Source organism: Lampris incognitus, chromosome 12 (genome assembly GCF_029633865.1).
Source record: "Lampris incognitus isolate fLamInc1 chromosome 12, fLamInc1.hap2, whole genome shotgun sequence".
In the NCBI taxonomy this organism is placed as follows: Eukaryota; Metazoa; Chordata; class Actinopteri; order Lampriformes; family Lampridae; genus Lampris; species Lampris incognitus.
The window spans coordinates 51,671,036-51,692,830 of record NC_079222.1 but is presented as its reverse complement, the minus strand read 5'-3'; the positions used below and the strand labels follow the sequence as shown (position 1 = coordinate 51,692,830).

The window sequence follows — 21,795 nt, the reverse complement described above, 5'->3', positions numbered from 1 at the left end:
TATGTGAAAGACCAACACAAAGTGGCACATAATTGTGAAGTACAAAGAAAATTATACATGATTTTAATTTTTTTTTACAAATAAAAAACTGAAAAGTGCAGTGTGCAAAAGTATTCAGCCCCCTTTTCTCTGAGTGCAACCAATTGCCTTCAGAAGTTGCCTGATGATTGCTGAATGATCGAATGTTGACCTAATGACTAAATAGAGTCAACCTGTGTGTAATCTAATCTCAGTACAAATACAGCTGTTCTGTGACGGCCTCACAGGTTTGTTAAGAGAATATTGGGGAGCAAACAGCATCATGAAGTCCAAGAAACACGCCTGACAGGTCAGGGATAAAGTTGTGGAGAAGTTTAAAGCTGGGTTAGGCTATAAAAAGATTTCCCAAGCTTTGAACATCTCACGGAGCACTGTTCAATCCATCATCCAGAAATGGAAAGAATATGACACAACTGCAAACCTACCAAGACACGGCCGTCCACCTAAACTTACAGGCCGAACAAGGAGAGCACTGATCAGAGATGCAGCCAAGAGGCCCATGGTGACTCTGGACGAACTGCAGAGATCCACAGCTCAGGTGGGGGAATCTGTCCACAGCACAACTATTGGTCCTGCACTGCACAAATCTGGCCTTTATAGAAGAGTGGCAAGAAGAAAGCCATTGTTAAAAGAAAACCATAAGAAGTCCCGTTTGCAGTTTGCCAGAAGCCATGTGGGGGACACAGCAAACATGTGGAAGAAGGTGCTCTGGTCAGATGAGACCAAAATTGAACTTTTTGGCCTAAATGCAAAACGCTATGTGTGGTGGAAAACTAACACTGCACATCACTCTGAACACACCATTCCCCCTGTCAAACATGGTGGTGGCAGCATCATGCTCTGGGGGTGCTTCTCTTCAGCAGGGACAGGGAAGATGGTCAGAGTTGATGGGAAGATGGATGGAGCCAAATACAGGGCAATCTTGGAAGAAAACCTGTTGGAGTCTGCAAAAGACTTGAGACTGGGGCGGAGGTTCACCTTCCAGCAGGACAACGACCCTAAACATAAAGCCAGGGCTACAATGGAATGGTTTAAAACAAAACATATTCATGTGTTAGAATGGCCCAGTCAAAGTCCAGACCTAAATCCAATTGAGAATCTGTGGCAAGATCTGAAAACGGCCGTTCACAAACGCTCTCCATCTAATCTGACTGAGCTTGAGCTGTTTTGCAAAGAAGAATGGGCAAAAATTTCAGTCTCTAGATGTGCAAAACTGGTAGAGACATACCCCAAAAGACTTGCAGCTGTAATTGCAGCAAAAGACAGTTCCACAAAGTATTGACTCAGGGGGGCTGAATACTTCTGCACACTGCACTTTTCAGTTTTTTATTTGTAAAATTTTTTTTAAATCATGTATAATTTTCTTTGCACTTCACAATTGTGTGCAACTTTGTGTTGGTCTTTCACATAAAATTCCAATAAAATATATTTATGTTTGTGGTCGTAACATGACAAAATGTGGAAAAGTTCAAGGGGCATGAATACTTTCGCAAGCCGCTGTATGTCACCTATTATGAACCTCTAGAACACCATTTGGTAGTGTTTAATTAGAACTGGCAATGATATACAGATATACATATAATTAAGTTAACTGGCAATGATATACAGATATACATATAATTAAGTTAACTGGCAATGATATACAGATATACATATAATTAAGTTAACTGGCAATGATATACAGATATACATATAATTAAGTTAACTGGCAATGATATACAGATATACATACAATTAAGTTAACTGGCAATGATATACAGATATACATATAATTAAGTTAACTGGTATTGATATACAGATATACGTATAATTAAGTTAGTAATTTATTTGAAAATGATCTGAGTAACCTGGCAGCCTAGTTGATCTACTGTCCTGGAGAATACAGTACACTTCAAACCGTACCACTTCATACATTTGTGAAATGATCCCTTGAACAACCCTTATCATGTGAGTCAGTGACCCAGTTTGCAGAGTACTGAGAAGCATAAGCTGCTAAACCAAGCCTAGTGCTTCCATTTGTAAAGCAGTCTGTGCTGAGACATGACTGTACATCAGAATGCAGCATTGACCATTAATGCTAACAAGGTATTTTATTTGATGTTTAAAAAAAACAAAAAAAACTGTGGGGTTCAGAACAAGCCAATCAAATGTTCAACATACAGTGGTACAGATTACACAAACCACAGAAGAACAGAGAATGCTTTTTCCTGTATTTAAAAAGGTCACTTTGTGCTTTTGCAGTTAAGGATAACAAGAGTCAGAAAAAAGATCAGTTTAACCGAGGGCCCGACTAACTGTGTCATTAAAGATCACATGGCACTTATGGCAAAGAGTCGGGGGTTCCCTGGTGTCCTGGCAAAGTTCCCAACCTGGCTCTCTCCATCTAGCCACCTAATCATCCCCCTTGTAATTGATTTTTTTTTAATTTTGAGATACTTTATTGATCCCCGTGGGGAAATTATGCTCTGCATTTAACACAGCCTAGTTGTGTAGCTAGGAGCAGTGGGCAGCCGCCGTGCAGCACCCGGGGACCAGCTCCAGTTCATCTTGCCATGCCTCAGTCAGGGAGGACACAGACAGGAGTATTAACCCTAACATGCATGTCTTTCTGATGTTGGGGGAAACCGGAGCACCCAGACAAAACCCACTGCAGACACGGGGAGAACATGCAAACGCCACACTTGGGATGACCCCCAAGTTTGGACAACCCTGGGGTTCGAACCCAGGACCTTCTTGCTGTGAGACGACAGCGCTAACCACTGGGCCACCGTGTCAACCAACTGGCTCAATGATTCCCTTCCTCTCCACCTAAAGCTGATGTGTGGTGAGCGTTATGGTGCAAAACGGCTGCTGTGCATCACTGGTGCTACACATTGGTGGTGGTTGAGGTGAGTTTCCCCCCTTCTCTGTGAAGTGCTTTGGGTATCGAGATAAAGTGCTTTATAAATGTAATCCATTAATAAGGCAGTTAATGGAGTTTGACTGTGAAAGTGTTTAATAAAGGGAAATTCCATTTTTTTTACAAACTGGGTCTTATTTTCGTAAGTTGTTCTATTGTGCATATTGGTAAGGATATGGTTTTGCTCGCTAGCTTCATTGTGGAGATTTGGGGTACAGGACCTTTATGGGGCAATGGAACACAAATGTAAGACATGTTTCAACAAGTCCAATTTAAAACAATTATCTAAACTCCATATTTGGAAGTAAAAATGAAACAGCAAGTTAAAAGTTATTGACCATAGGGCATCTGGGTGGTGTGGTGGTCTATTGCTTTGCCTACCAACATGGGGTTCACCGGTTCGAATCCCCGTGTTACCTCTGGCTTGGTCGGGCATCCCTACAGACACAATTGGCCGTGTCTGTGCGTGGGAAGTTGGATGTGGGTATGTGTCCTGGTCGCTGCACTAGTGCCTTCTCTGGTCAGTTTGGGGCGCCTGTTTAGGGGGGAGGGAGAACTGGGGGAAATAGCGTGCTACATCCCCCTGGTGAAACTCCTCACTGTCAGGTGAAAAGAAGCGGCTGGTGACTCCACATGTATCGGAAGAGGCATGTGGTAGTCTGCAGCCTTCCCGGGATCAGCAGAGCGGGTGGAGCAGTGACCGGAACGGCTTGAAGGCTGGGGTTATTAGCCAAGATCAATTGGGGAGAAAAGGGGGGGTGGTTCAAATAAATAAATAAATAAATAAAAAGCGTTATTGCCCATAATGTGTAATGTTATCAATAGTCGATGGCATTGCTGAGCTACATCCTGGTTCAACTTGGAGGAATGATAAGCCTACATTAACTGTAGGAATAACCAACCATCTGGCTAGCACAAGTGAGAATTCATTGATCATGTACACAGTCTAACTGAGGAACTAGGGTTTCTTTCTTATCACTGTTATTGAAAGGGCGGGTTTAAGGATTCTATTTAACTGCCGCATAAGACGCTGCTGTGACGCTGCGCCTAGCTGTGGTCCCCTGTCCAAAATCTCAAAAATGAAACCGGGAGTAAAATATCCTAACTGATATAGTATGTAATGGCACAAACCACAAAAATAAGCACGTAAGGCAGCAAAAAGATCAAGTCTGCCTTTAGATTGTGCGTATTACCGAAGAATGCAAACACTAACAAGGTGAAAATGTGGTTTAAAGTATTGAAAAAGATCACCAGCATAATGTGACAGACAAACCTTGCTGAGGTCAGAGGGACTCATCCGGCTCAGTGCCGCAGTCGTCACTCCATGGTGAGCCAGGATGGGGAGGTAGTCCTGAGCTGACAGCTGACACAACAGCTGGACTAGCTCTTTCTCCACACCCGCTTCCTGTGTTGTTTTTTTAGGTTGGGGTTAAGAAAGAAAGAAAGACAGAAAGAAAGAAAGAAAGAAAGAAAGAAAGAAAGAAAGAAAGAAAGAAAGAAAGAAAGAAAGAAAGAAAGAAAGAAAGAAAGAAAGAAAGAAAGAACGAACGAACGAACGAGAGAATGAAAGCAAGAAAGAAAGAAAAAGAGAGAAAGAAAGAACGAGAGAATGAAAGGAAGAAAGATAGAACAAGAAAGAAAGAAAGAACAAGATAATGAATGGAAGACAGAAAGAAAGAACGAGAGAATGAAAGCAAGAAGAAAGAACAAGAAAGAAAGAAGGAACGAAAGAAAGAAAAAGAAAGACAGAATGAAAGAAAGAGAAAGAAAGAAAGAATGAAAGAAAGAGAAAGAATTTGAATTTTAAAACAAGTCTTTTTTAACAAAAAAATTACCACAAAAAAAAAAACAGACTTGAAATCTTTTTAAACATATAAACAATATTTGTCAAATTGCAAACACTTAACAGGCATCTTTTAACAATCCCAAAACAACAACGCCAAACATAAAGAAAAACAGGTAAGACCCCTTTTATCCCAGCTCTGCAGCAAAAACCAGCTCATCCTGCACGGTTGAACACAGCAGCCCTTTATACCAGCAGAATTCCGCTGCTGCCCAGGAGTGCCCGGCGTACCTGGTTCTGGCCATGGCATACCTAGCTACAAAGTGCAGGAGTGCCCTATTCCTAAATGTCACCGGCACCCCCTAGTGGTGTGCCTGTAGGCTACATTACAGCCACTTACAGTTGGACGTAATGTACAGCACAGTACAGAGCAGTACAGTACAGTACAGTACAGTACAGTACATGTGCACACACTAGGGAGAGCTGTTATTGTTTAGCTGACTATTACCGGATCACACTTGTTCGGCTATTTGAAGGTCACAGTGTCAGTGTGCCTACATCGTCAGTTGTGTGCCTCACGTCACATGAAAATTAGTCATCAGATCAGATGGAAATAGTATAAAATGTCCAAACGAAAACAAATAGACTTGACAAAGTTTGGTTTTACTAAAAGGTCAAACAATGAGAAAAATGGAAAAGAAATTGACCTTTCGCAAAGTATCGCCCCACAACGGTGCTTGTGTGAGGTTTTTAACCATGCTACACTTGTCCAATCCTACCTTAGCAGCGGTTTAGTCTATGTGAGGGAGCTGCGTCAAGCTTTCAAACACACAGCAAAATGCTGAAACGGTAGGCCTATGGGATCTGCAAATCAGATACTAGATATGTGAAAAGTTTGGAGGGCTGTAATTCTCTTTCCCTTCCCCAAACCCAGAACATAAGAAGCACAATGCCGGCAATGGATTTGGCAGTATAGCAGACCCCATGGCCAGCTTAATCCATCCAAAACCACCAAAAGTACCTGTCTGCTCCAAGCTAAGCTTGCTACTAGCTATTACTGATAGCTAATACAGCTAATGTATTATTACTGTTACTTTTACCCACACAATGATTATTACCATTATTAACATATCAACGTATTACTGACTAACAAATTAAGATTATTAATGTACCTGATGAACGTAACCAGCTTAGTCTGTGGCTAGAGACACCTAATTTAATGATAGCTAATGCTAGCTAGCCCACTAACATAACCGTGTTATGCTAGTCACAGGTTAGCCAGGTTCCACCTTTCATCTCAGAGCATCAAGACCCGCGGGGAGGGTGGGCTGGGATGGTCTCTGGCCAGTCTGACCTCCTCATATCCGGCCTATTTTAAACATTTCTCCCCCTCTGGGAGCTCCAGGTGGGGACCGGCCGTTCGGAAAAGTCATCCCGCCCGCGGGGGCATCTCATTTGCCTTGTTTTGTTGAAAATACCGGTTCTTGTCCGAAGGTTAAAAAAAAACAAATCACGGGGCGGTTCCCCCGGCCCCGGGGCATGTCCCTGGCCGCCCTGCGACCCCCAGGAGCCCATACAGGACCCCCGAAAAAGCCTGGATAAAAGAACGCTATGGGGAACCTTGGCCAAAATCAACACTACAATATGGTGATTTTGACAATGGATTATTAAAATATACCAATAATAGCTGAAATATGTAACTTACCCTACAGGGCAAGAGCACAGCTGGTCCCCAATGTGTTTCAGAATTAGTTGATGGGGTTTCTCATTTTTGGATTGCGACTGGTAAGCTTTACCCTCCATTACAGTCGCACCCGGCAGCCCGGAGTCCACGCAAGTCAGTTTTACTGTTAATATTCTGAATGTGTCCCGCCACCGCATACTGTAGCCCCTTCTGCCTTCCACAGGATGATATTCAGGATGAATTACTCCAAAATACATCACTTATTTTCTCTGGGAATGCGCTGATTTCTTCCTTTATGTTTTGGGGTTTTCCGGCTACTTGCTGGATGGTTCTGAAATGCTTGAAGGGCATAGCAACAGTAACTAAGCGGGGCGGGACTTTACGAAAGGTCAATTGATAAAGTGGAGGAGCAGATAACGAGCAAGAAAATTGTCCAGCTAGCTAATACTAGCATAGCCAGCACTGCTACCCCAGCTACAATGGCGGAGTCCGGAGCAGGAGTAGCACATTAACCCTTGCCACCAGTAGCATCTGGCCCACCACCAGCAACATCTAGCCAACCACCAGCAACATCTGACCCACCACCAGCAGCATCTGGGCCACCACCAGCAACATCTGGCCAACCACCAGCAGCATCTGGCCCACCACCAGCAACATCTGGCCAACCACCAGCAACATCTGACCCACCACCAGCAACATCTGGCCCACCAGTGATGTGCAGTCAGGGAAGGCGGTGCCTCACCCAGGCTAATAAGAAAAAAAAAATGAAATATCATAATTACAATTTTTTTATTATATATTTATTTTTAACTTTAATTCGTTAAGATTGTTGTAAAAAATAAAAAAATTAAAATCATGTAAAACTTGATGTTTTATCAATAAAAGGCATGCCCTATTCAGGATGGCTTGCTCCCAAAGCTAGCATTCGTGAATGTAGGCTGCTGAGGCAGAGTCTGCTTGTGCCTCTCTCTGGCACAAAAAAAATAGTTCACTGCCGGAATACCTATGCATGAATGAGAGGGAGGACGGTGGAATGGTGAGGATGCAAGGAGTGGAGGTGACGAAGGCATATGACTTTAAATACTTGGGGTCAACTGTCCAAAGTAACGGGGAGTGCAGGAGAGAGGTGAAGAAGAGAGTACACAGGGTGGAGTGGGTGGTGAAGAGTGTCAGGAGTGAGTTGCGACAGAAGGGTACCAGCAAGAGTTAAAGGGAAGGTTTACAAGATGGTTGTGAGACCAGCTATGTTGTATGGTTTGGAGACAGTGGCACTAACGAAAAGACAGGAGGTGGAGCTGGAGGTGGCAGAGTTGAAGATGCTAAGATTTTCACTGGGAGTGATGAAGGACAGGATTAGGAACGAGTATATTAGAGGGACCGCTCAAGTTGGACGGTTTGAAGACAAAGCAAGAGAGGCAAGTTTGAGATGGTTTGGACATGTGTGGAGGAGAGATGCTGAGTATACTGGGAGAAGGATGCTGAATATGGAGCTGCCAGGGAAGAGGAGAAGAGGAAGGCCAAAGAGGAGGTTTATGGACGTGGTGAGGGAAGCCCTGCAGATAGCTGGTGTGACAGAGGAAAATGCAGGAGACAGGAAGAGATGGAAACGGATGATCCGTTGTGGCGCCCCCTAACGGGAGCAGCCAAAAGTAGTAGTAGTAGTGGTAGTAGATGTGCAGTGATAATATTATTTTGTTACCTGCATGTGCAGTGATAATGGCTTTGCATCCAGCAACCTCTGGTACTGTATCATCCAGTAGTTCTGCTGATTACGTTCAGATTTCAGCTCCATCTCTTCCTGGAAAACAAACAAACAAACACACAAACAAAGAAAGACAAACACACACACACATGCGCACGCACACACACACACCCACACACACACACATACACACACAATTTTCATTCAATTTTCTTTGCTCCTTTTGAACTCTTTCATGACTTCAGCTCCATATCTCCAGCTAATTTACAGAGTAGAGACCACTGAAACTCATTAAGTCCTCACCAGAACCTGGCGAAGCTCTGTTTCCCTCTGATCCTTCTGCTTCAGCAGCTGCTGCAACAAATTGCCGAGAGCTGAGCGCTGTTCAACCAGGACTTCCTACACGAATGCACACATAAACACAGTCGCAGCTGAAGCCAAGCAATGTTAAACACTCAGTGACCAGACAAATAGAAACCCCTTGTTTGACCAACTTTGGCCCTGATAAGAGCTGCCACACATCATGGTAGTGACTCAACAAGGGTCATGTAGTGTCTTTATGTTAAAGATGACCATACAAACATCAGTACTTTGTGCAGATGCTCACAACTGATGGCTGAAAACTACCTTTTACAGATACTGCATTCAATTTCATCCCAGAGGTGTTCAGTGGGACTGATATCAGGAGATTGGGGAGTTCAAATCATTAACTTCATTTCACTTGACATTTCAGAGCTTTTCCTGGACAGTACTTGCACTGTAATAGGGAGCATTTTCTTGTTGAAAGTCCCATTCCCCTTAAGGGGAACATGATGACCATGCATGGATGAACCTGGTCTGCTACGATGTTAAGGAGTGCTCTGGCATCAAGGCATCAAACTACAGATTTCCATGGACCCAGTGTATGCCAACTGAATGCCCACCAAACCATAAAATCACCCCCAGGGGCCTGTATAATTGAGTCTACCATCATGGTGGTGCTTTTAGAACCATGACCAAGCAATCTTTTTCCAGTCATTAACAGTCTAGTGCTGATGTTTCAAAACCAACTACAAACACCTTCTGTAGTTAACCGTGGAGAGGAGAGGTACCCTGCATGAGCATATGTTGTTATACCCAATGCGGGTTTAAGTGTGACGCATTGTGTGTGTTCCGAAATTGGTCGTTGTACACCATAGTTGTTTTATGATGATAACTGTCGTACTGTGGATTGGGGATTACTTATGTCCCGAGCCATCGAAAGTCTTCAACATTTTTCTATCAAGGGACAACTCCCATATCTCATCTCATGTCATCTCAGCTCATCATCAGCCGCTTCTCCGGGGTTGGGTCGCGGTGGCAGCAAGCTAAGTAGGGCACTCCAGACGTCCCTCTCCCCTGCAAGACCCTCTAGCTCCTCCTGGAGAATCCCAAGGTGTTCCCAGGCCAGATTGGGCATGTAGTCCCTCCAGCAAGTTCTGGGTGCATCCCGGGGTCTCCTCCCAGTTGGACATGCCCGGAAAACCTCCAAAGGAAGACACCCAGGTGGCATCCTAATCAAATGTCCGAACCACCTCAGCTGGCTCCTTTCGACACGAAAGAGCAGCGGCTCTACTCCAAGCTCCCTCCAGATGTCCAAGCTCCTCACCCTATCTCTGGCTCATCTCCCTCTTCACCACAATGGTCTGGTACAACATCCACATTACTGCTGATGCTGCACCAATCCGCCTGACAATCTTCCACTCCATCCTACCCCCACTCACAAACAAGATCCCGAGACACTTGAACTCCTTCACTTGAGGCAACTCATCCCCAACCTGGAGGGAGCAATCCACCATTTTCTGGTTAGAGAACCATGGCCGAGTCCAGGGTAGTGTAGCGGTCTCAGCATCGGCTTTGTGTCGATGCAGTTGCCCACTGGGGACTGCGGTTCCCGCCCCGGTCTCGTCAGATCCGACTATGGCCGGACTCGACGAAGCAGCAATAATTAGCAACGCTGTCTTCGGGAGGGGGGCGGAGTCTGCTTGTCTTCGTCACATCAATGCGTCTCTGTGTGTGTCAGAAAAAGCAATGGTTCGGCCGGAATTCGCCCTATCACAAAAGTGGGGAGGCGGTCTCCTTCGAGACTGCCGGCCGGAGAGATGCAGTTGGCGAACGCATGCAGTACGAGGGTGGGTGTTTGAACTAAAATAGGGATCGATTTGCCCTAAATTGGGACAAAAACAGAAAAATCAGAAATAATTTTAGAAAAAAAAAATAAAAAGAGAGAACCATGGCCTCAGACTTGGAGGTGCTGACTCTCATCCTGGCCATTTCACACTCAGGTGCAAACTGCCCCAGTGCGTGCTGGAGGTTGTGTTCTGATGAAGCCAACAAAACCACAACATCTACAAAGACCAGAGAAGCAATTCTGAGGTGCCAAAAATGGACAAACTCACCTTGGCGGCGCGTTGATATTCTGTCCATGAATATCACAGAATCGGAGACAACACCACAGCGGGTCCGCGGTGGTGTAGCGGTCTGAGCATCAGCTTTGTGTCGATGCCGTTGTCCACTGGGGACCGGGGTTCGCGCCCTGGTCTCAACAGATCCGACAATGGCCGGACTTGACGAAGCAGCAATAATTGGCAACGCTGTCTTCGGGAGAGGGGTGGAGTCGGCTTGTGTTCATCACATGAACAGAGTGTGTGTCGGAAAAAGCAGTGGTTCGGCCTGGATTCACCTTGTCATGAAAGTGGCGAGGCGTCTCCTTCAAGACTGCCGGCCGGAGAGATGCAGTTGGCAAACGCATGCAGTACGAGGGTGGGTGTTTGAACTAAAACAGGGATCGATTGGCCACTAAATTGGGAGAAAAACGGAAAAATCAGAAATATATTTATACACAAAAAAAATAATCGGAGACAAGGGACAACCTTGGCAGAGTCCAACACCCAGCGAAAACGTTTTTGACTTTGTGCCGAGAATGCGGACACAGCTCTCACTTTGGTTATTCAAGGACCGGATGGCTTGTGGCAACTGCCCTGGTACCCCATGCTCCCACAGTCAAACTCCCATGCCTCCCTCAGTAATTCCACAAGGATAAAGAGTTGGTCCGTTGTTCCACGGCCAGAACGGAATCTGCACTGTTCCTCCCGGATCAGAGGTTCGACAATCGGTTTGAGCCTCCTTTCCAGCACCCCTAGACTTTCCCAGGGAGGCTGGAGAAATGTGATGCCCCAATAACTGGAGTACACCCTCCGGTCCCCCTTTTTAAATAAGGGAACCACCACTCCAGTCTGCCACTCCACAAGCACTGTCCCCGACCTCCACGTGACAGTGAAGAGCCGTGTCAGCCAAGACAACCTAACAATGTCCAGATCTGGCCTTCAGCATCTCAGGGCGAATCTCATCCACACTCGGCGCCTTGCCACCGAGGAGCTTCTTAACTATCTCAGAGACCTCTGCCAGGGATATGGGGGGGGGGCTTCCCCTGAGTCTTCAGACTCTACCTCCTCCACTGAGGATGAGGGACGTGTTAGCCAGGTTCAGGAGCTCCTCAGAATTTTCTTTCCACCACCCAACAACATCCCCAGTCCGGGTAAACAGTTCCCCTCCCTGCCTGAACACAGCCTAAGTCAAGTCCTGCTTCTCTTCTCTGAGTCGCCGGATGGTTTGCCAGAACTTGCTTGAGGACAACCAAAAGTCCTCCTCCATAGCCTCGTCGAACTCCTCCCACAGCCGAGATTTGTTTCCGTGACTCCTGAAGCTGCAGGCCTTCTGGCCTCCCCAGTACCTCTCTTCTGCTTCAGGAGACCCCTGGGCCAATCAAGCCCCAAAGACCTCCTTCTTCAGTCTAATGGCTTCACTCACCACCAGTGTCCACCAGCGGGTTCTTAGATTGCCACCTTGACAAGCACCGATGACCTTATGACCACAGGTCCTGCCTGCGCATCTGCAAGAGAGGCTTTGAACATGGCCCACTCAGACTCCATGTCCCCAGCCTCCCTTGGGATACACGAGAACTTCTTCCGGAGGTGGAAGTTGAAGACCTCATGGACAAGGGCCTCCGCCAGACGTTCCCAGTTCACTCTCACTACACATTTGGGTTTGCCAGGTGTTTCCGGCAGGCAGCCTTCCCCGCCATCTGATCCAACTCACCACCAGGTGGTGATCAGTTGACAGCTCTGCTCCTCTCTTCACCCAAGTGTCCAAAACATCCAGCCGCAAATCTGCTGATACGACCACAAAGTCCATCATTGGTCTTCGGCCTAAGGTTATGTTTGAACATGGTGTTTGTTATGGCCAATCCATGACTCACACAGAAGTCCAATAACAAGGCACTGCTCAGGTTCAGATCAGGGAGGCTGTTCCTCCCAGTCACGATGCTCCAGGTTTCTCCATCGTTGCCCACGTGAGGGTTGAAGTCCCCCAGCAGAACTGCAGAGTCCCGAGGCGAAGCCCTATCAAGGACACCGACTAGAAACTCCAAGAAGGCCTCTCACCGCATCTCAGTTGCTTTCAAACCCCAAAACACGCTGTGCCAGAAAGTGGTCCACCCCAAGGATTGGGTCCCCCATCACAAACAGAGCAATATGGTGTACGCTGTTAAGTGCCAGGAGGATTGTTGTGACTTGTACATTGGGGAAACTAAACAGATGCTGGCCAAGAGGATGACACAACACAAGAGAGCTAACACATCAGACTAGGACTCCACAGTCTACACCATCTACAGGCCAGTGGCCACTCTTTCAAGGATGAGGATATACACATCTTCGATAAAGAGGAACGTTGGTTTGAACAGGAAGTCAAAGATGCCATCTACGTTGAGAGGGAACGACCATCCCTGAATTGATGGGGGGGCCTAACAGTGCATCTGTCACCTTCTTACAATGCTGTGATTTCAACTAATCCTCTGTGAATAGTACACATAGCAATCGAAATACTAGTTAACCTACTTGCATATGAAACCAATCATTGGTTTCGGTCATTATACCACTGTATTGTTTATAAGGGTGGGGATACCTGCAGTCAGTGTAGACTGACAAAGTCGCTTAGATGATGATGAAACATTTCTCCCACTAAACATTGTGTCCAGGTTAACTGATTTAGCTTTCTGTGATTACTAATATCATTACTAATATGCACGATTATTTTTTACATTGAGTTCACACTCAACGTAAACTCAAGGTTAAAAAAAAAGATTTCTGTCACGGTGCAATGACATGGAGCGAACTGGAGACATATTTTATTCATCCGTAAAAAACTGAGCAGAAAGAGAGAGAAAACTGAGTGGTATGAAAGTATGCAGGTGACACCCACTTGCAAGTTCTCAGCATCCAGACTCTGTCTCTTCACCTCCAGCTTAGTTAGCTGCATCAACTCACCCTCTATGAGCTTGATCTGGGAACAAGAGATAAAGGAAGCAAAACTTAGTGTCAGAGTGATGACTATTAAATGAAAAGTATTGTGATTATAGAGATGGCTTAAGAAAATGAATTTATGTTTGCAGATAAATATTTTCCTTTAGATAATTATATATAACAACATAAAGTGTTACAAAAAGTCATGGGGTAAAGAGATATATGAATTTTTCCAGGACAGGATAGATGAGGCAGCTGTTGCCTGCTTGTGGCAGCTAGACAGTGAGCATCTTTCACTCTCTATACTTAGTTTTATTATACATGATTTGAAGATTTCCATGAGCTTATGTTTTTTGTAAAACTCCTACAAAAGTTGATGCCGATGATGGAAAAGTGGGAAAAAATATTGTAATAATCATATTACTTTAATCAAGCAGTCTCAAACCCATGGATGTAATCAGGTTACTTTATCAATACAACAAAAAATACAAGGTGAATAGAATATCTCAGTATTTCTGACCTGAGTTTTAAGAAAAATATTAAAGCGTTTTGTCCCAACTGTAGTTTATAGCGCTTCAATTGATAGATGATGGTAAATACAAAGAAACGCTGTATGCTGAGTGTGAAACATTGGGTTCCTCCTCCAGACACCTGGTTTCGGATGTAGCCGTGCACACTGTCCTTCTGCAGCTGAAGGGCCTGGAAGGCTGCTTTCTGCATCTCCTCCTACAGACGACAACCAGGTTATGACCACAAACTGAGATTTGGACTTTACATAATAACACACACACACGTATGTATGAATCCATGTACATATGTGTAATGTATTTACATGGGCTCATGAGGAACACCATGCATTACTACTCAGTCACATGTGTTGCTGCACAAACTTCAACATCCACCCAACAGGAGACACATGGTGTAAAACAACAAAAGCTATGCGTAATACAACAGTAAAACAGGTGTGTATTTGTCCATGTCTCTGTTTATACCTCCAGTAAGATACGCGTGATGGCTTTGGACTTGTCGAGCAGCTGAAGGGAAAGCACTTGATCAAACCTCCTGTCCAAATTTTCCAGGCTAGTTGAAAATAATGGGGAAGATAACCATACTGTTTTATGATGCTAAACTTACATGAAGCTCACTCTCCCACTGAGATGTTAGCTCAAATCAGTATTGCAACACCCAAATTCCTGCACATCCTGTTCACATCCATTTTAAAATCAAGAAATGGGTACGAAAAAGCTTTTTTTCTCTTTTCATTTTTTCCAATGCCATATAAAAAGGCGTTATTTCTTCTGGAATATGTACACAAAACATAAATTCTTAGATTTTTTTTATTCACCTTTCGTATTTTCCTATCTTACCACTAAAATGGTAGACAAGAACTAAAATCTAAAAAAGTGGTCCTTTTTAATGTGTGTCTTCATTACCATCAAAGGTCACCAGCAGCAGGAGACAGTATTACATGATATAACTTCATGGGGCGGGGCGGGGGGGGGGCTTTTAATGTGGTTGGTACATGCTGACAAACATCACATTCATGCAAAATTCATACGAATCAGAAAACATGTTAACAAAATGGTAAAACACAGAACACATGAAACGAAAGAACCTTGCCATAATAGCCTGGTCCCTGTACAGCAGGTCTACAGACCTGCTAATAATAATAATTCATTCATCATCAGCTGCTTCTCCGGGGTCGGGTCATGGTGGCAGCAAGCTAAGTAGGGCACTCCAGACGTCCCTCTCCCCAGCAACGCCCTCCAGCTCCTCCTGGGGGATCCCAAGGCATTCCCAGGCCAGACTGGACATATAGTCCCTCCAGTGAGCTCTGGGTCTATCCCTGCGTCTCCTCCCAGTTGGCCGTGCCCGGTAAACCTCCAAAGGAAGACGCCCAGGAGGCATCCTAATCAGATGCTCGAACCACATCAACTGGCTCCTTTCGATGTGAAGGAGCAGCGGCTCTACTCCAAGCTCCCTCGGGATGTCCGAGCTCCTCACCCTGTCTCTAAGGCTGAGCCCAGACACCTTACAGAGGAAACTCATTTCAGCCGCTTGTATCCGCGATCCCATCCTTCCGGTCACTACCCAAAGCTCATGACCACAGGTGAGGGTTGGAACGAAGACTAACTGGTAAATTGAGAGCTTTGCCTTCCGCCTCAGCTCCCTCTTCACCACAACAGTTCGGTACAACGACCACATTACTGCTGATGCTGCACCAATCCGCCTGTCAATCTCCCGCTCCATCCTACCCTCACTCGTGAACAAGACCCCGAGATACTTGAACTCCTTCACTTGAGGCAACAACTCATCCCCAATACAGAGGGAGCAATCCAATATTTTCCGGTAGAGAACCATGGCCTCAGACTTGGAGGTGCTGACTCTCATCCCGGCCATTTCACACTCAGCTGCAAACTGCCCCAGTGCGTGCTGGAGGTCGGGTTCTGATGAAGCCAACAAAAACACATCATCTGTGAAGAGCAGAGATGCAATTCTGAGGTTCCCAAAAGGGACACACTCCTCACCTTGGCTGCGCCTTGAGATCCTGTCTGTGAATATCACAAATAGAATCAGAGACAGGGAGTCCGACTTCCACTGAAAACGTGTTTGACTTTGTGCCAACAATACAGACACAGCCCTCACTTTGGTTATACAAGGACCGAATGGCTTGTAGCAACTGCCCCAGTACCCCATACTCCCACAGTACCCCCCACAGAGTGTCCCGGAGTACACGGTCATCAGCCTTCTCCAAGTCCACAAAACACATGTAGACTGGCTGGTCAAACTCCCATGCCCGCCTCAGCACTTCCGCAAGGGTAAAGAGTTGGCTTTTAATAATAATAATAAATTATTATTATTATTATTATTATTATTATTACAGCCACTTTCAAGAAAGGAAACCTTACCAAGACTGCAGACTCAGACCTTAACGCTGACACCGTAATCAAAGAGGTAGACCAAGATAGCACATACAAGTACCTAAGAGTGAACGAAGGAGATGTCATACAACACTCAACCATGAAGGAGAAGATCCGGAAAGAGTACCACAGGAGAGCGCATATGGTACTGAAGAGCAAACTCAATGTGGCTAACAGAATTGAAGCTATCAACAACCTAGTGATACCTGTAGTAACGTACAGCTTCAACATCATCAACGGAAGACTGAATGAGATCAAGAGACTAGACACCAAGACAAGAAAGATACATGGAGAAGATGCACCACCTGAAAGCAGATGTCGACAGGCTGTACCTACCAAGAGCTTAAGGAGGAAAAGGCCTAGTCCAACTCGAACTGACCTTCAAGACTACCACTATCGGGCTGGATGCATACCTGACAAAAACAGATGACCCACTCCTCCGAATAGTAAAACATCAGATCTACTCCATCAATAAAGAAGCTGCACAATTCAAGAAAGAGCTTGATGTCCCAGAAACCCCACCGACAGAAAATGAGGCAACTACCATCTACACCGAACGAGTGAAGCAAAAGGCAAAACACCATGGCCAGCAGCAACTGCAAAAAACCTGGGAGGACAAAGCAATGCACGGGAAGTACCCAAAAAGAACGAAAGATGCAGACATGGACCAAGAAAAGACACAACAGTGGCTGAGGAGCACTGGGCTGAAAGCAGAGACGGAGGGCCTGATATTCGCTGCACAAGACCAGAGCCTGGCAACCAGATCCTATCACCATTGCATCATCAAAGATGGAACAGACCCAAAATGCAGAATCTGCGGAATGTACAAAGAAACCATCGACCACATCGTCTCAGGCTGCCCGGACCTGGCAAAGACGGAGTACATATACAGGCACAACAAGGCAGCAGCGTACCTGCACTGGAAAATCTACAGGAGTTACAAGATCAAGACGACTGAGAAGAGGCATGAACACCAGCCAAAAAAGGCCACTGAGAGCAATGACGTCACCATCCTCTGGGACACGCCCACACTGACAGAGAGATAAAAGCCAACAAGCCACACATCGTTATCAAGGACACGAAGCAAAAGAGGTGCATGCTCGATATGGCAATACCATCCGGAAAAAAAAAACACCTCAGTGAAAATCACAGAGAAGCTGACCAAATACAAAGACCTGGAGACTGAAGTCAACAGGATGTGGGGAATGACGACCGAAACAACACCAGTGGTCATCGGAGCTCTAGGACTCATGAAGAAGGGAATGGAAAAGATCACCAACCATATCTCTGGCAACATCAACATCCATGCAGTCTAGAAGATTGCCCTACTCGGAACAGCCCATATACGTATTACGACGAGTACTGTCAATCAAGTGACATCTGCCCTGTAGCGCCTCAGGTCCATAGTTTGGACCCGGCTCTACAGGATGTAAAACAGGAAACACGAAAGAAATAACAAAACAATAATAATAATAATAACAATAATGTTCATAATAGCCTGGTTCCTGTAGGTCTACAGACCTGCTCAGAGCTACCAGCAATAGCACAGACCTACTTCTGGTGTGGATTTTTTAGACTGATGGAAGATTGCTTAGAATATTCTAACAACCAAGGGGTTAAAAACTATGAAATGGTTTAGCCTTAAAGGGAAAGACATACTTTATAAGAGAAACTAAGTGTTAACACTAAGTTGAAAACTGAAAGCTTATGTTAGGTTATGAAAGCGTGAATGTTGTCTTGGTCACATCCAAGATGTTCTGCATTATGATTATGCTGAAGATCTTGTTTTGCCACAGAGGTAGGCCTACTGCCAATCTAGTGATAAAGGGTAGCATGATATGATCTGCACAACATGGACGATCAGTCAACAAGCAGAAAAATAACATGCTGGAAGTCTTAGTTTTAGAGTTATAAAATCGCTTTAGAGACCACCAAACAAGTGTGTTCAGCAATTCTGGCACATATGAAAACTTGTATTTTTAAATAAAAAGGGGGAGTGACACTGTGAAATACAAATTGCCTGCACAATCCCTCTTCAATTCTCTGTTCTCAACAGGGATTAAAACAATCCCCATACTGTGATCACAGAAAACTGAACCAGTTCATCTGGAACCAAATCTTACTCAGAAAAGTTTCTTCACTCATCTCAGTGACCTCTTCAGTTTCAACTGACCCCACCCTTATAAACCATATAGGTATCCCTATACCTGTAGGGGCGCCTGCAGTCAGCGGAGACTGAGGAGGTCACTGAGAAACATCTCTCAACACGTGTAGACATGAACTGATTCACCTTTTTGTGACTTCCTCACCTGGATGAGCATGCATAAAGACAGCACACTGTAACAGTTTCTACAGGATACATAACCGGAGAATTGTGTAGTCAATAGGCACATTTATGGACCACTATTGTAGCACAGACATTTGCAAATGTGTGTAGAGACTTGTGTAACTGTATCTCAATCTGTGTGTGTGTGTGTAATCAGATTTGTTAATGTGTAAAAGAATATGTATATGTGTACTGAGATTTGTGAATGTGTACAGGTATCTGCAAATATTTATTCAGATTCTGTGTGGCTGCAGAGTCTAAGTATTTTGTTTCAAGAGCTGGAAATACAGACAAGTTATCAGTTAAAACTCATATGGGCCTCTGGTTTGTTGCTACACTTCTGTTGTGTCAGATCTGCAAATGTGTGTTCAGATTTCTCTGCAAGTGTACCGCTCTGCCTGTGCTGTGTTTCAGTAGCTACACAGCCAACACAGCACCAGCCGGTACAGCACCCGGTGATCTTCAGCTTGACACTGCTAAGAGCAAAGGGCTTGTTTTGGGATGCAAGAGTTGGATATGCGGAGGACATGGTCCGTCGATTTCAGGTTATGTGTGATGGTGGCAGTTATAGTAGTCATGTTAGCCGCATCGAGGATGCTGACGTTGGTGTGCTTATCCTCCCAGCTGATCTAAAGGATCTTCCTGAAGCATTGCTGTTGGTATGCCTCGAGTGCCTTCAGGTGCCTGCTATATGTGGTTCAGGTTTCATACAGTAAGGTGGGCAGCACTACCACTTTGTACACCAGAACTTCTGGTCTGGAGATCGCGGTTTTCAAAAACTCTTTCACTCAATATTGAGAAGGCCCGGCTGGCAAAACTGAGACAATGGGGTATTTCAATGTTAACGTTGGCTTTGGAGGAGAGAAGGCTGCCAAAATATGGTTCCACGTTTTTGAGTCTGGTGTTGTCTACAGAGATGGATGGGGGCAGAGCAGGTATATTTCTGTTGGGTGGGGATTGGTAGAGGATATGGGTCTTTTTATGTTAATAGCCAGGCCAAGCTGCTTGTATGGTGTCCAGTATACTCTGTAGTTCCTCTTCTACAAGGGAAACTAAGACGTTGTCATCAGCGTACTGCAGCTCTATGAAGGATGTGGTGGTGGTTTTACCTTTAGCCCTGTATCTGTTAATATTCAGAAGATTCCCATCAAAACAGAATAAATAAATAGAACAACAGGACATTGGAGGCAAGCATGTATGCGCAACAGATATGTCGCCTCTATAAAGAGTGTTGTTATGTTGAGTAATCACCAACCTATACCCATATTATACAGTATTGCTTATATACTATATTGTTCATACGCTATACCATATACTCCACAACCCATCATGCCATATACAACGCTATATACTCCCACTATATTATGCTATATTATCTTATGTACCAGAATTATACACTATATAGTCACCTTCCATCCATTATTCCATTATACACTATATATTCACCTTCCATTTGCGAAAAGGATGGAAAAGGCTGTGGTTAATACATATTTCAAGAAGAGGGAGGAACACAGGGTGACGTACAAGAGTGGAGGAAAGTGCACACAGGTGGACTATATCTTATGTAGAAGACGCGATCTAAAAGGGATTGGAGACTGCAAGGTGGTGACAGGGGAGAATGTAGCTAGGCAGCATCGGATGGTGGTCTGTAGGATGACTTTTGGGACCAAGAAGAGGAAGCGAGTGAAGGCAGAGCCGAAGATCAAATGGTGGAAGTTGAGGAAGGAAGACTGTTGTGTGGAGTTCAGGCAGGAGTTAAGACAGGCACTGGGTGGTAGCGAAGAGTTGCCGGATGGCTGGGCAACCACTGCAGAAATAGTGAGGGAGACAGCTAGGAGGGCACTTGGTGTGTCATCAGGACAGAGGAAGGAAGACAAGAAGACTTGGCGGTGGAATAAGGAAGTACAGCAAATTATACAAAGGAAGAGGTTGGCAAAGAAGAAGTGGGATAGTCAGAGAGATGAAGAAAGTAGACAGGAGTACAAGGAGATGCATCGTAAAGCGAAGGGAGAGGTATAGTGAGTTGTAAGAGAGGTTAGACACTAAGGAAGGAGGAAAGAACTTGTACCAATTGGCTAGACAGAGGGACCAAGCTGCGAAGGAAGTGCAGCAAGTTAGGGCGATCGAGGATAGGGATGGAAATGTGCTGACAAGCGAGGAGAGTGCGCTGAGAAGGTGGAAGGAGTACTTTGAGGGGCTGATGAATGAAGAAAATGAGAGAGAGAGAAGGTTGAATGATGAAGGGATAGTGAATCAGGACGTGCAGCGGATTAGCAAGGAGGAAGTGAGGGCAGCTATGAAGAGGATGAAGAGTGGAAAGGCAGTTGGTCCTGATGACATACCTGTGGAGGCATGGAGATGTTTAGGAGAGATGGCAGTGGGGTTTTCAACTAGATTGTTTTACACAATCTTGGAAAGTGAGAGGATGGCTGCCTGAGGAGTGGAGAAGAAGCATACTGGTACCGATTTTCAAGAACAAGGGCGATGTACAGAACTGTAGCAACTACAGAGGTATAAAGTTGATCAGCCACAGCACGAAGATATGGGGAAGAGTAATAGAAGCTAGGTTAAGAGGAGAGATCACGATTAGCGAGCAGCAGTATGGTGTCATGCCATGAAAGAGCACCACAGATGTGATGTTTGCTTTGAGAATGTTGATGGAGAAGTATAGAGAAGGCTAGAAGGAGTTACATTGTGTCTTTGTAGCATACGACAGGGTGCCGAGAGAGGAGGTGTGGTATTGTATGAGGAAGTCGGGAGTTACAGAGAAGTATGTAGGAGTGGTGCAGGATATGTATGAGGGAAGTGTGACAGTGGTGAGGTGTGTGGTTGAAATGACAGATGGGTTCAAGGTGGAGGGGGGATTACATTAAGGATCGGCTCTGAGCCCTTTCTTGTTTGCAATGGTGATGGACAGGTTGACGGACAAGATCAGGCAGGAGTCTCCATGGACGATGATGTTCGCGGATGACATTGTGATCTGTAGCGAGAGTAGGGTGCAGTTTGAGGAGAGCCTGGAGAGGTGGAGGTATGCACTGGAGAGAAGAGCAGTGAAAGTCAGTAGGGGCAAGATGGAATACCTATGTGTGAATGAGAGGGAGGACAGTGGAATGGTCAGGATGG

At 45.1% G+C, this 21,795-nt stretch overlaps 1 protein-coding gene across 1 annotated transcript in view; it reads right to left on the bottom strand.

Annotated features, from left to right (window-relative positions):
• Positions 1-21,795, bottom strand: part of lrsam1 (leucine rich repeat and sterile alpha motif containing 1) — a 112,478-nt gene that overhangs the window by 13,788 nt on the left and 76,895 nt on the right. Inside the window, exons 17-22 of the mRNA XM_056290978.1 lie at positions 14,418-14,505; positions 14,077-14,151; positions 13,385-13,465; positions 8,411-8,506; positions 8,105-8,203; positions 4,212-4,343 (exon numbers count right to left, since the gene is read on the bottom strand). Of these exons, the coding sequence (XP_056146953.1) occupies positions 4,212-4,343; positions 8,105-8,203; positions 8,411-8,506; positions 13,385-13,465; positions 14,077-14,151; positions 14,418-14,505 (571 nt within the window). The remainder of the gene's footprint in view (positions 1-4,211; positions 4,344-8,104; positions 8,204-8,410; positions 8,507-13,384; positions 13,466-14,076; positions 14,152-14,417; positions 14,506-21,795) is intronic.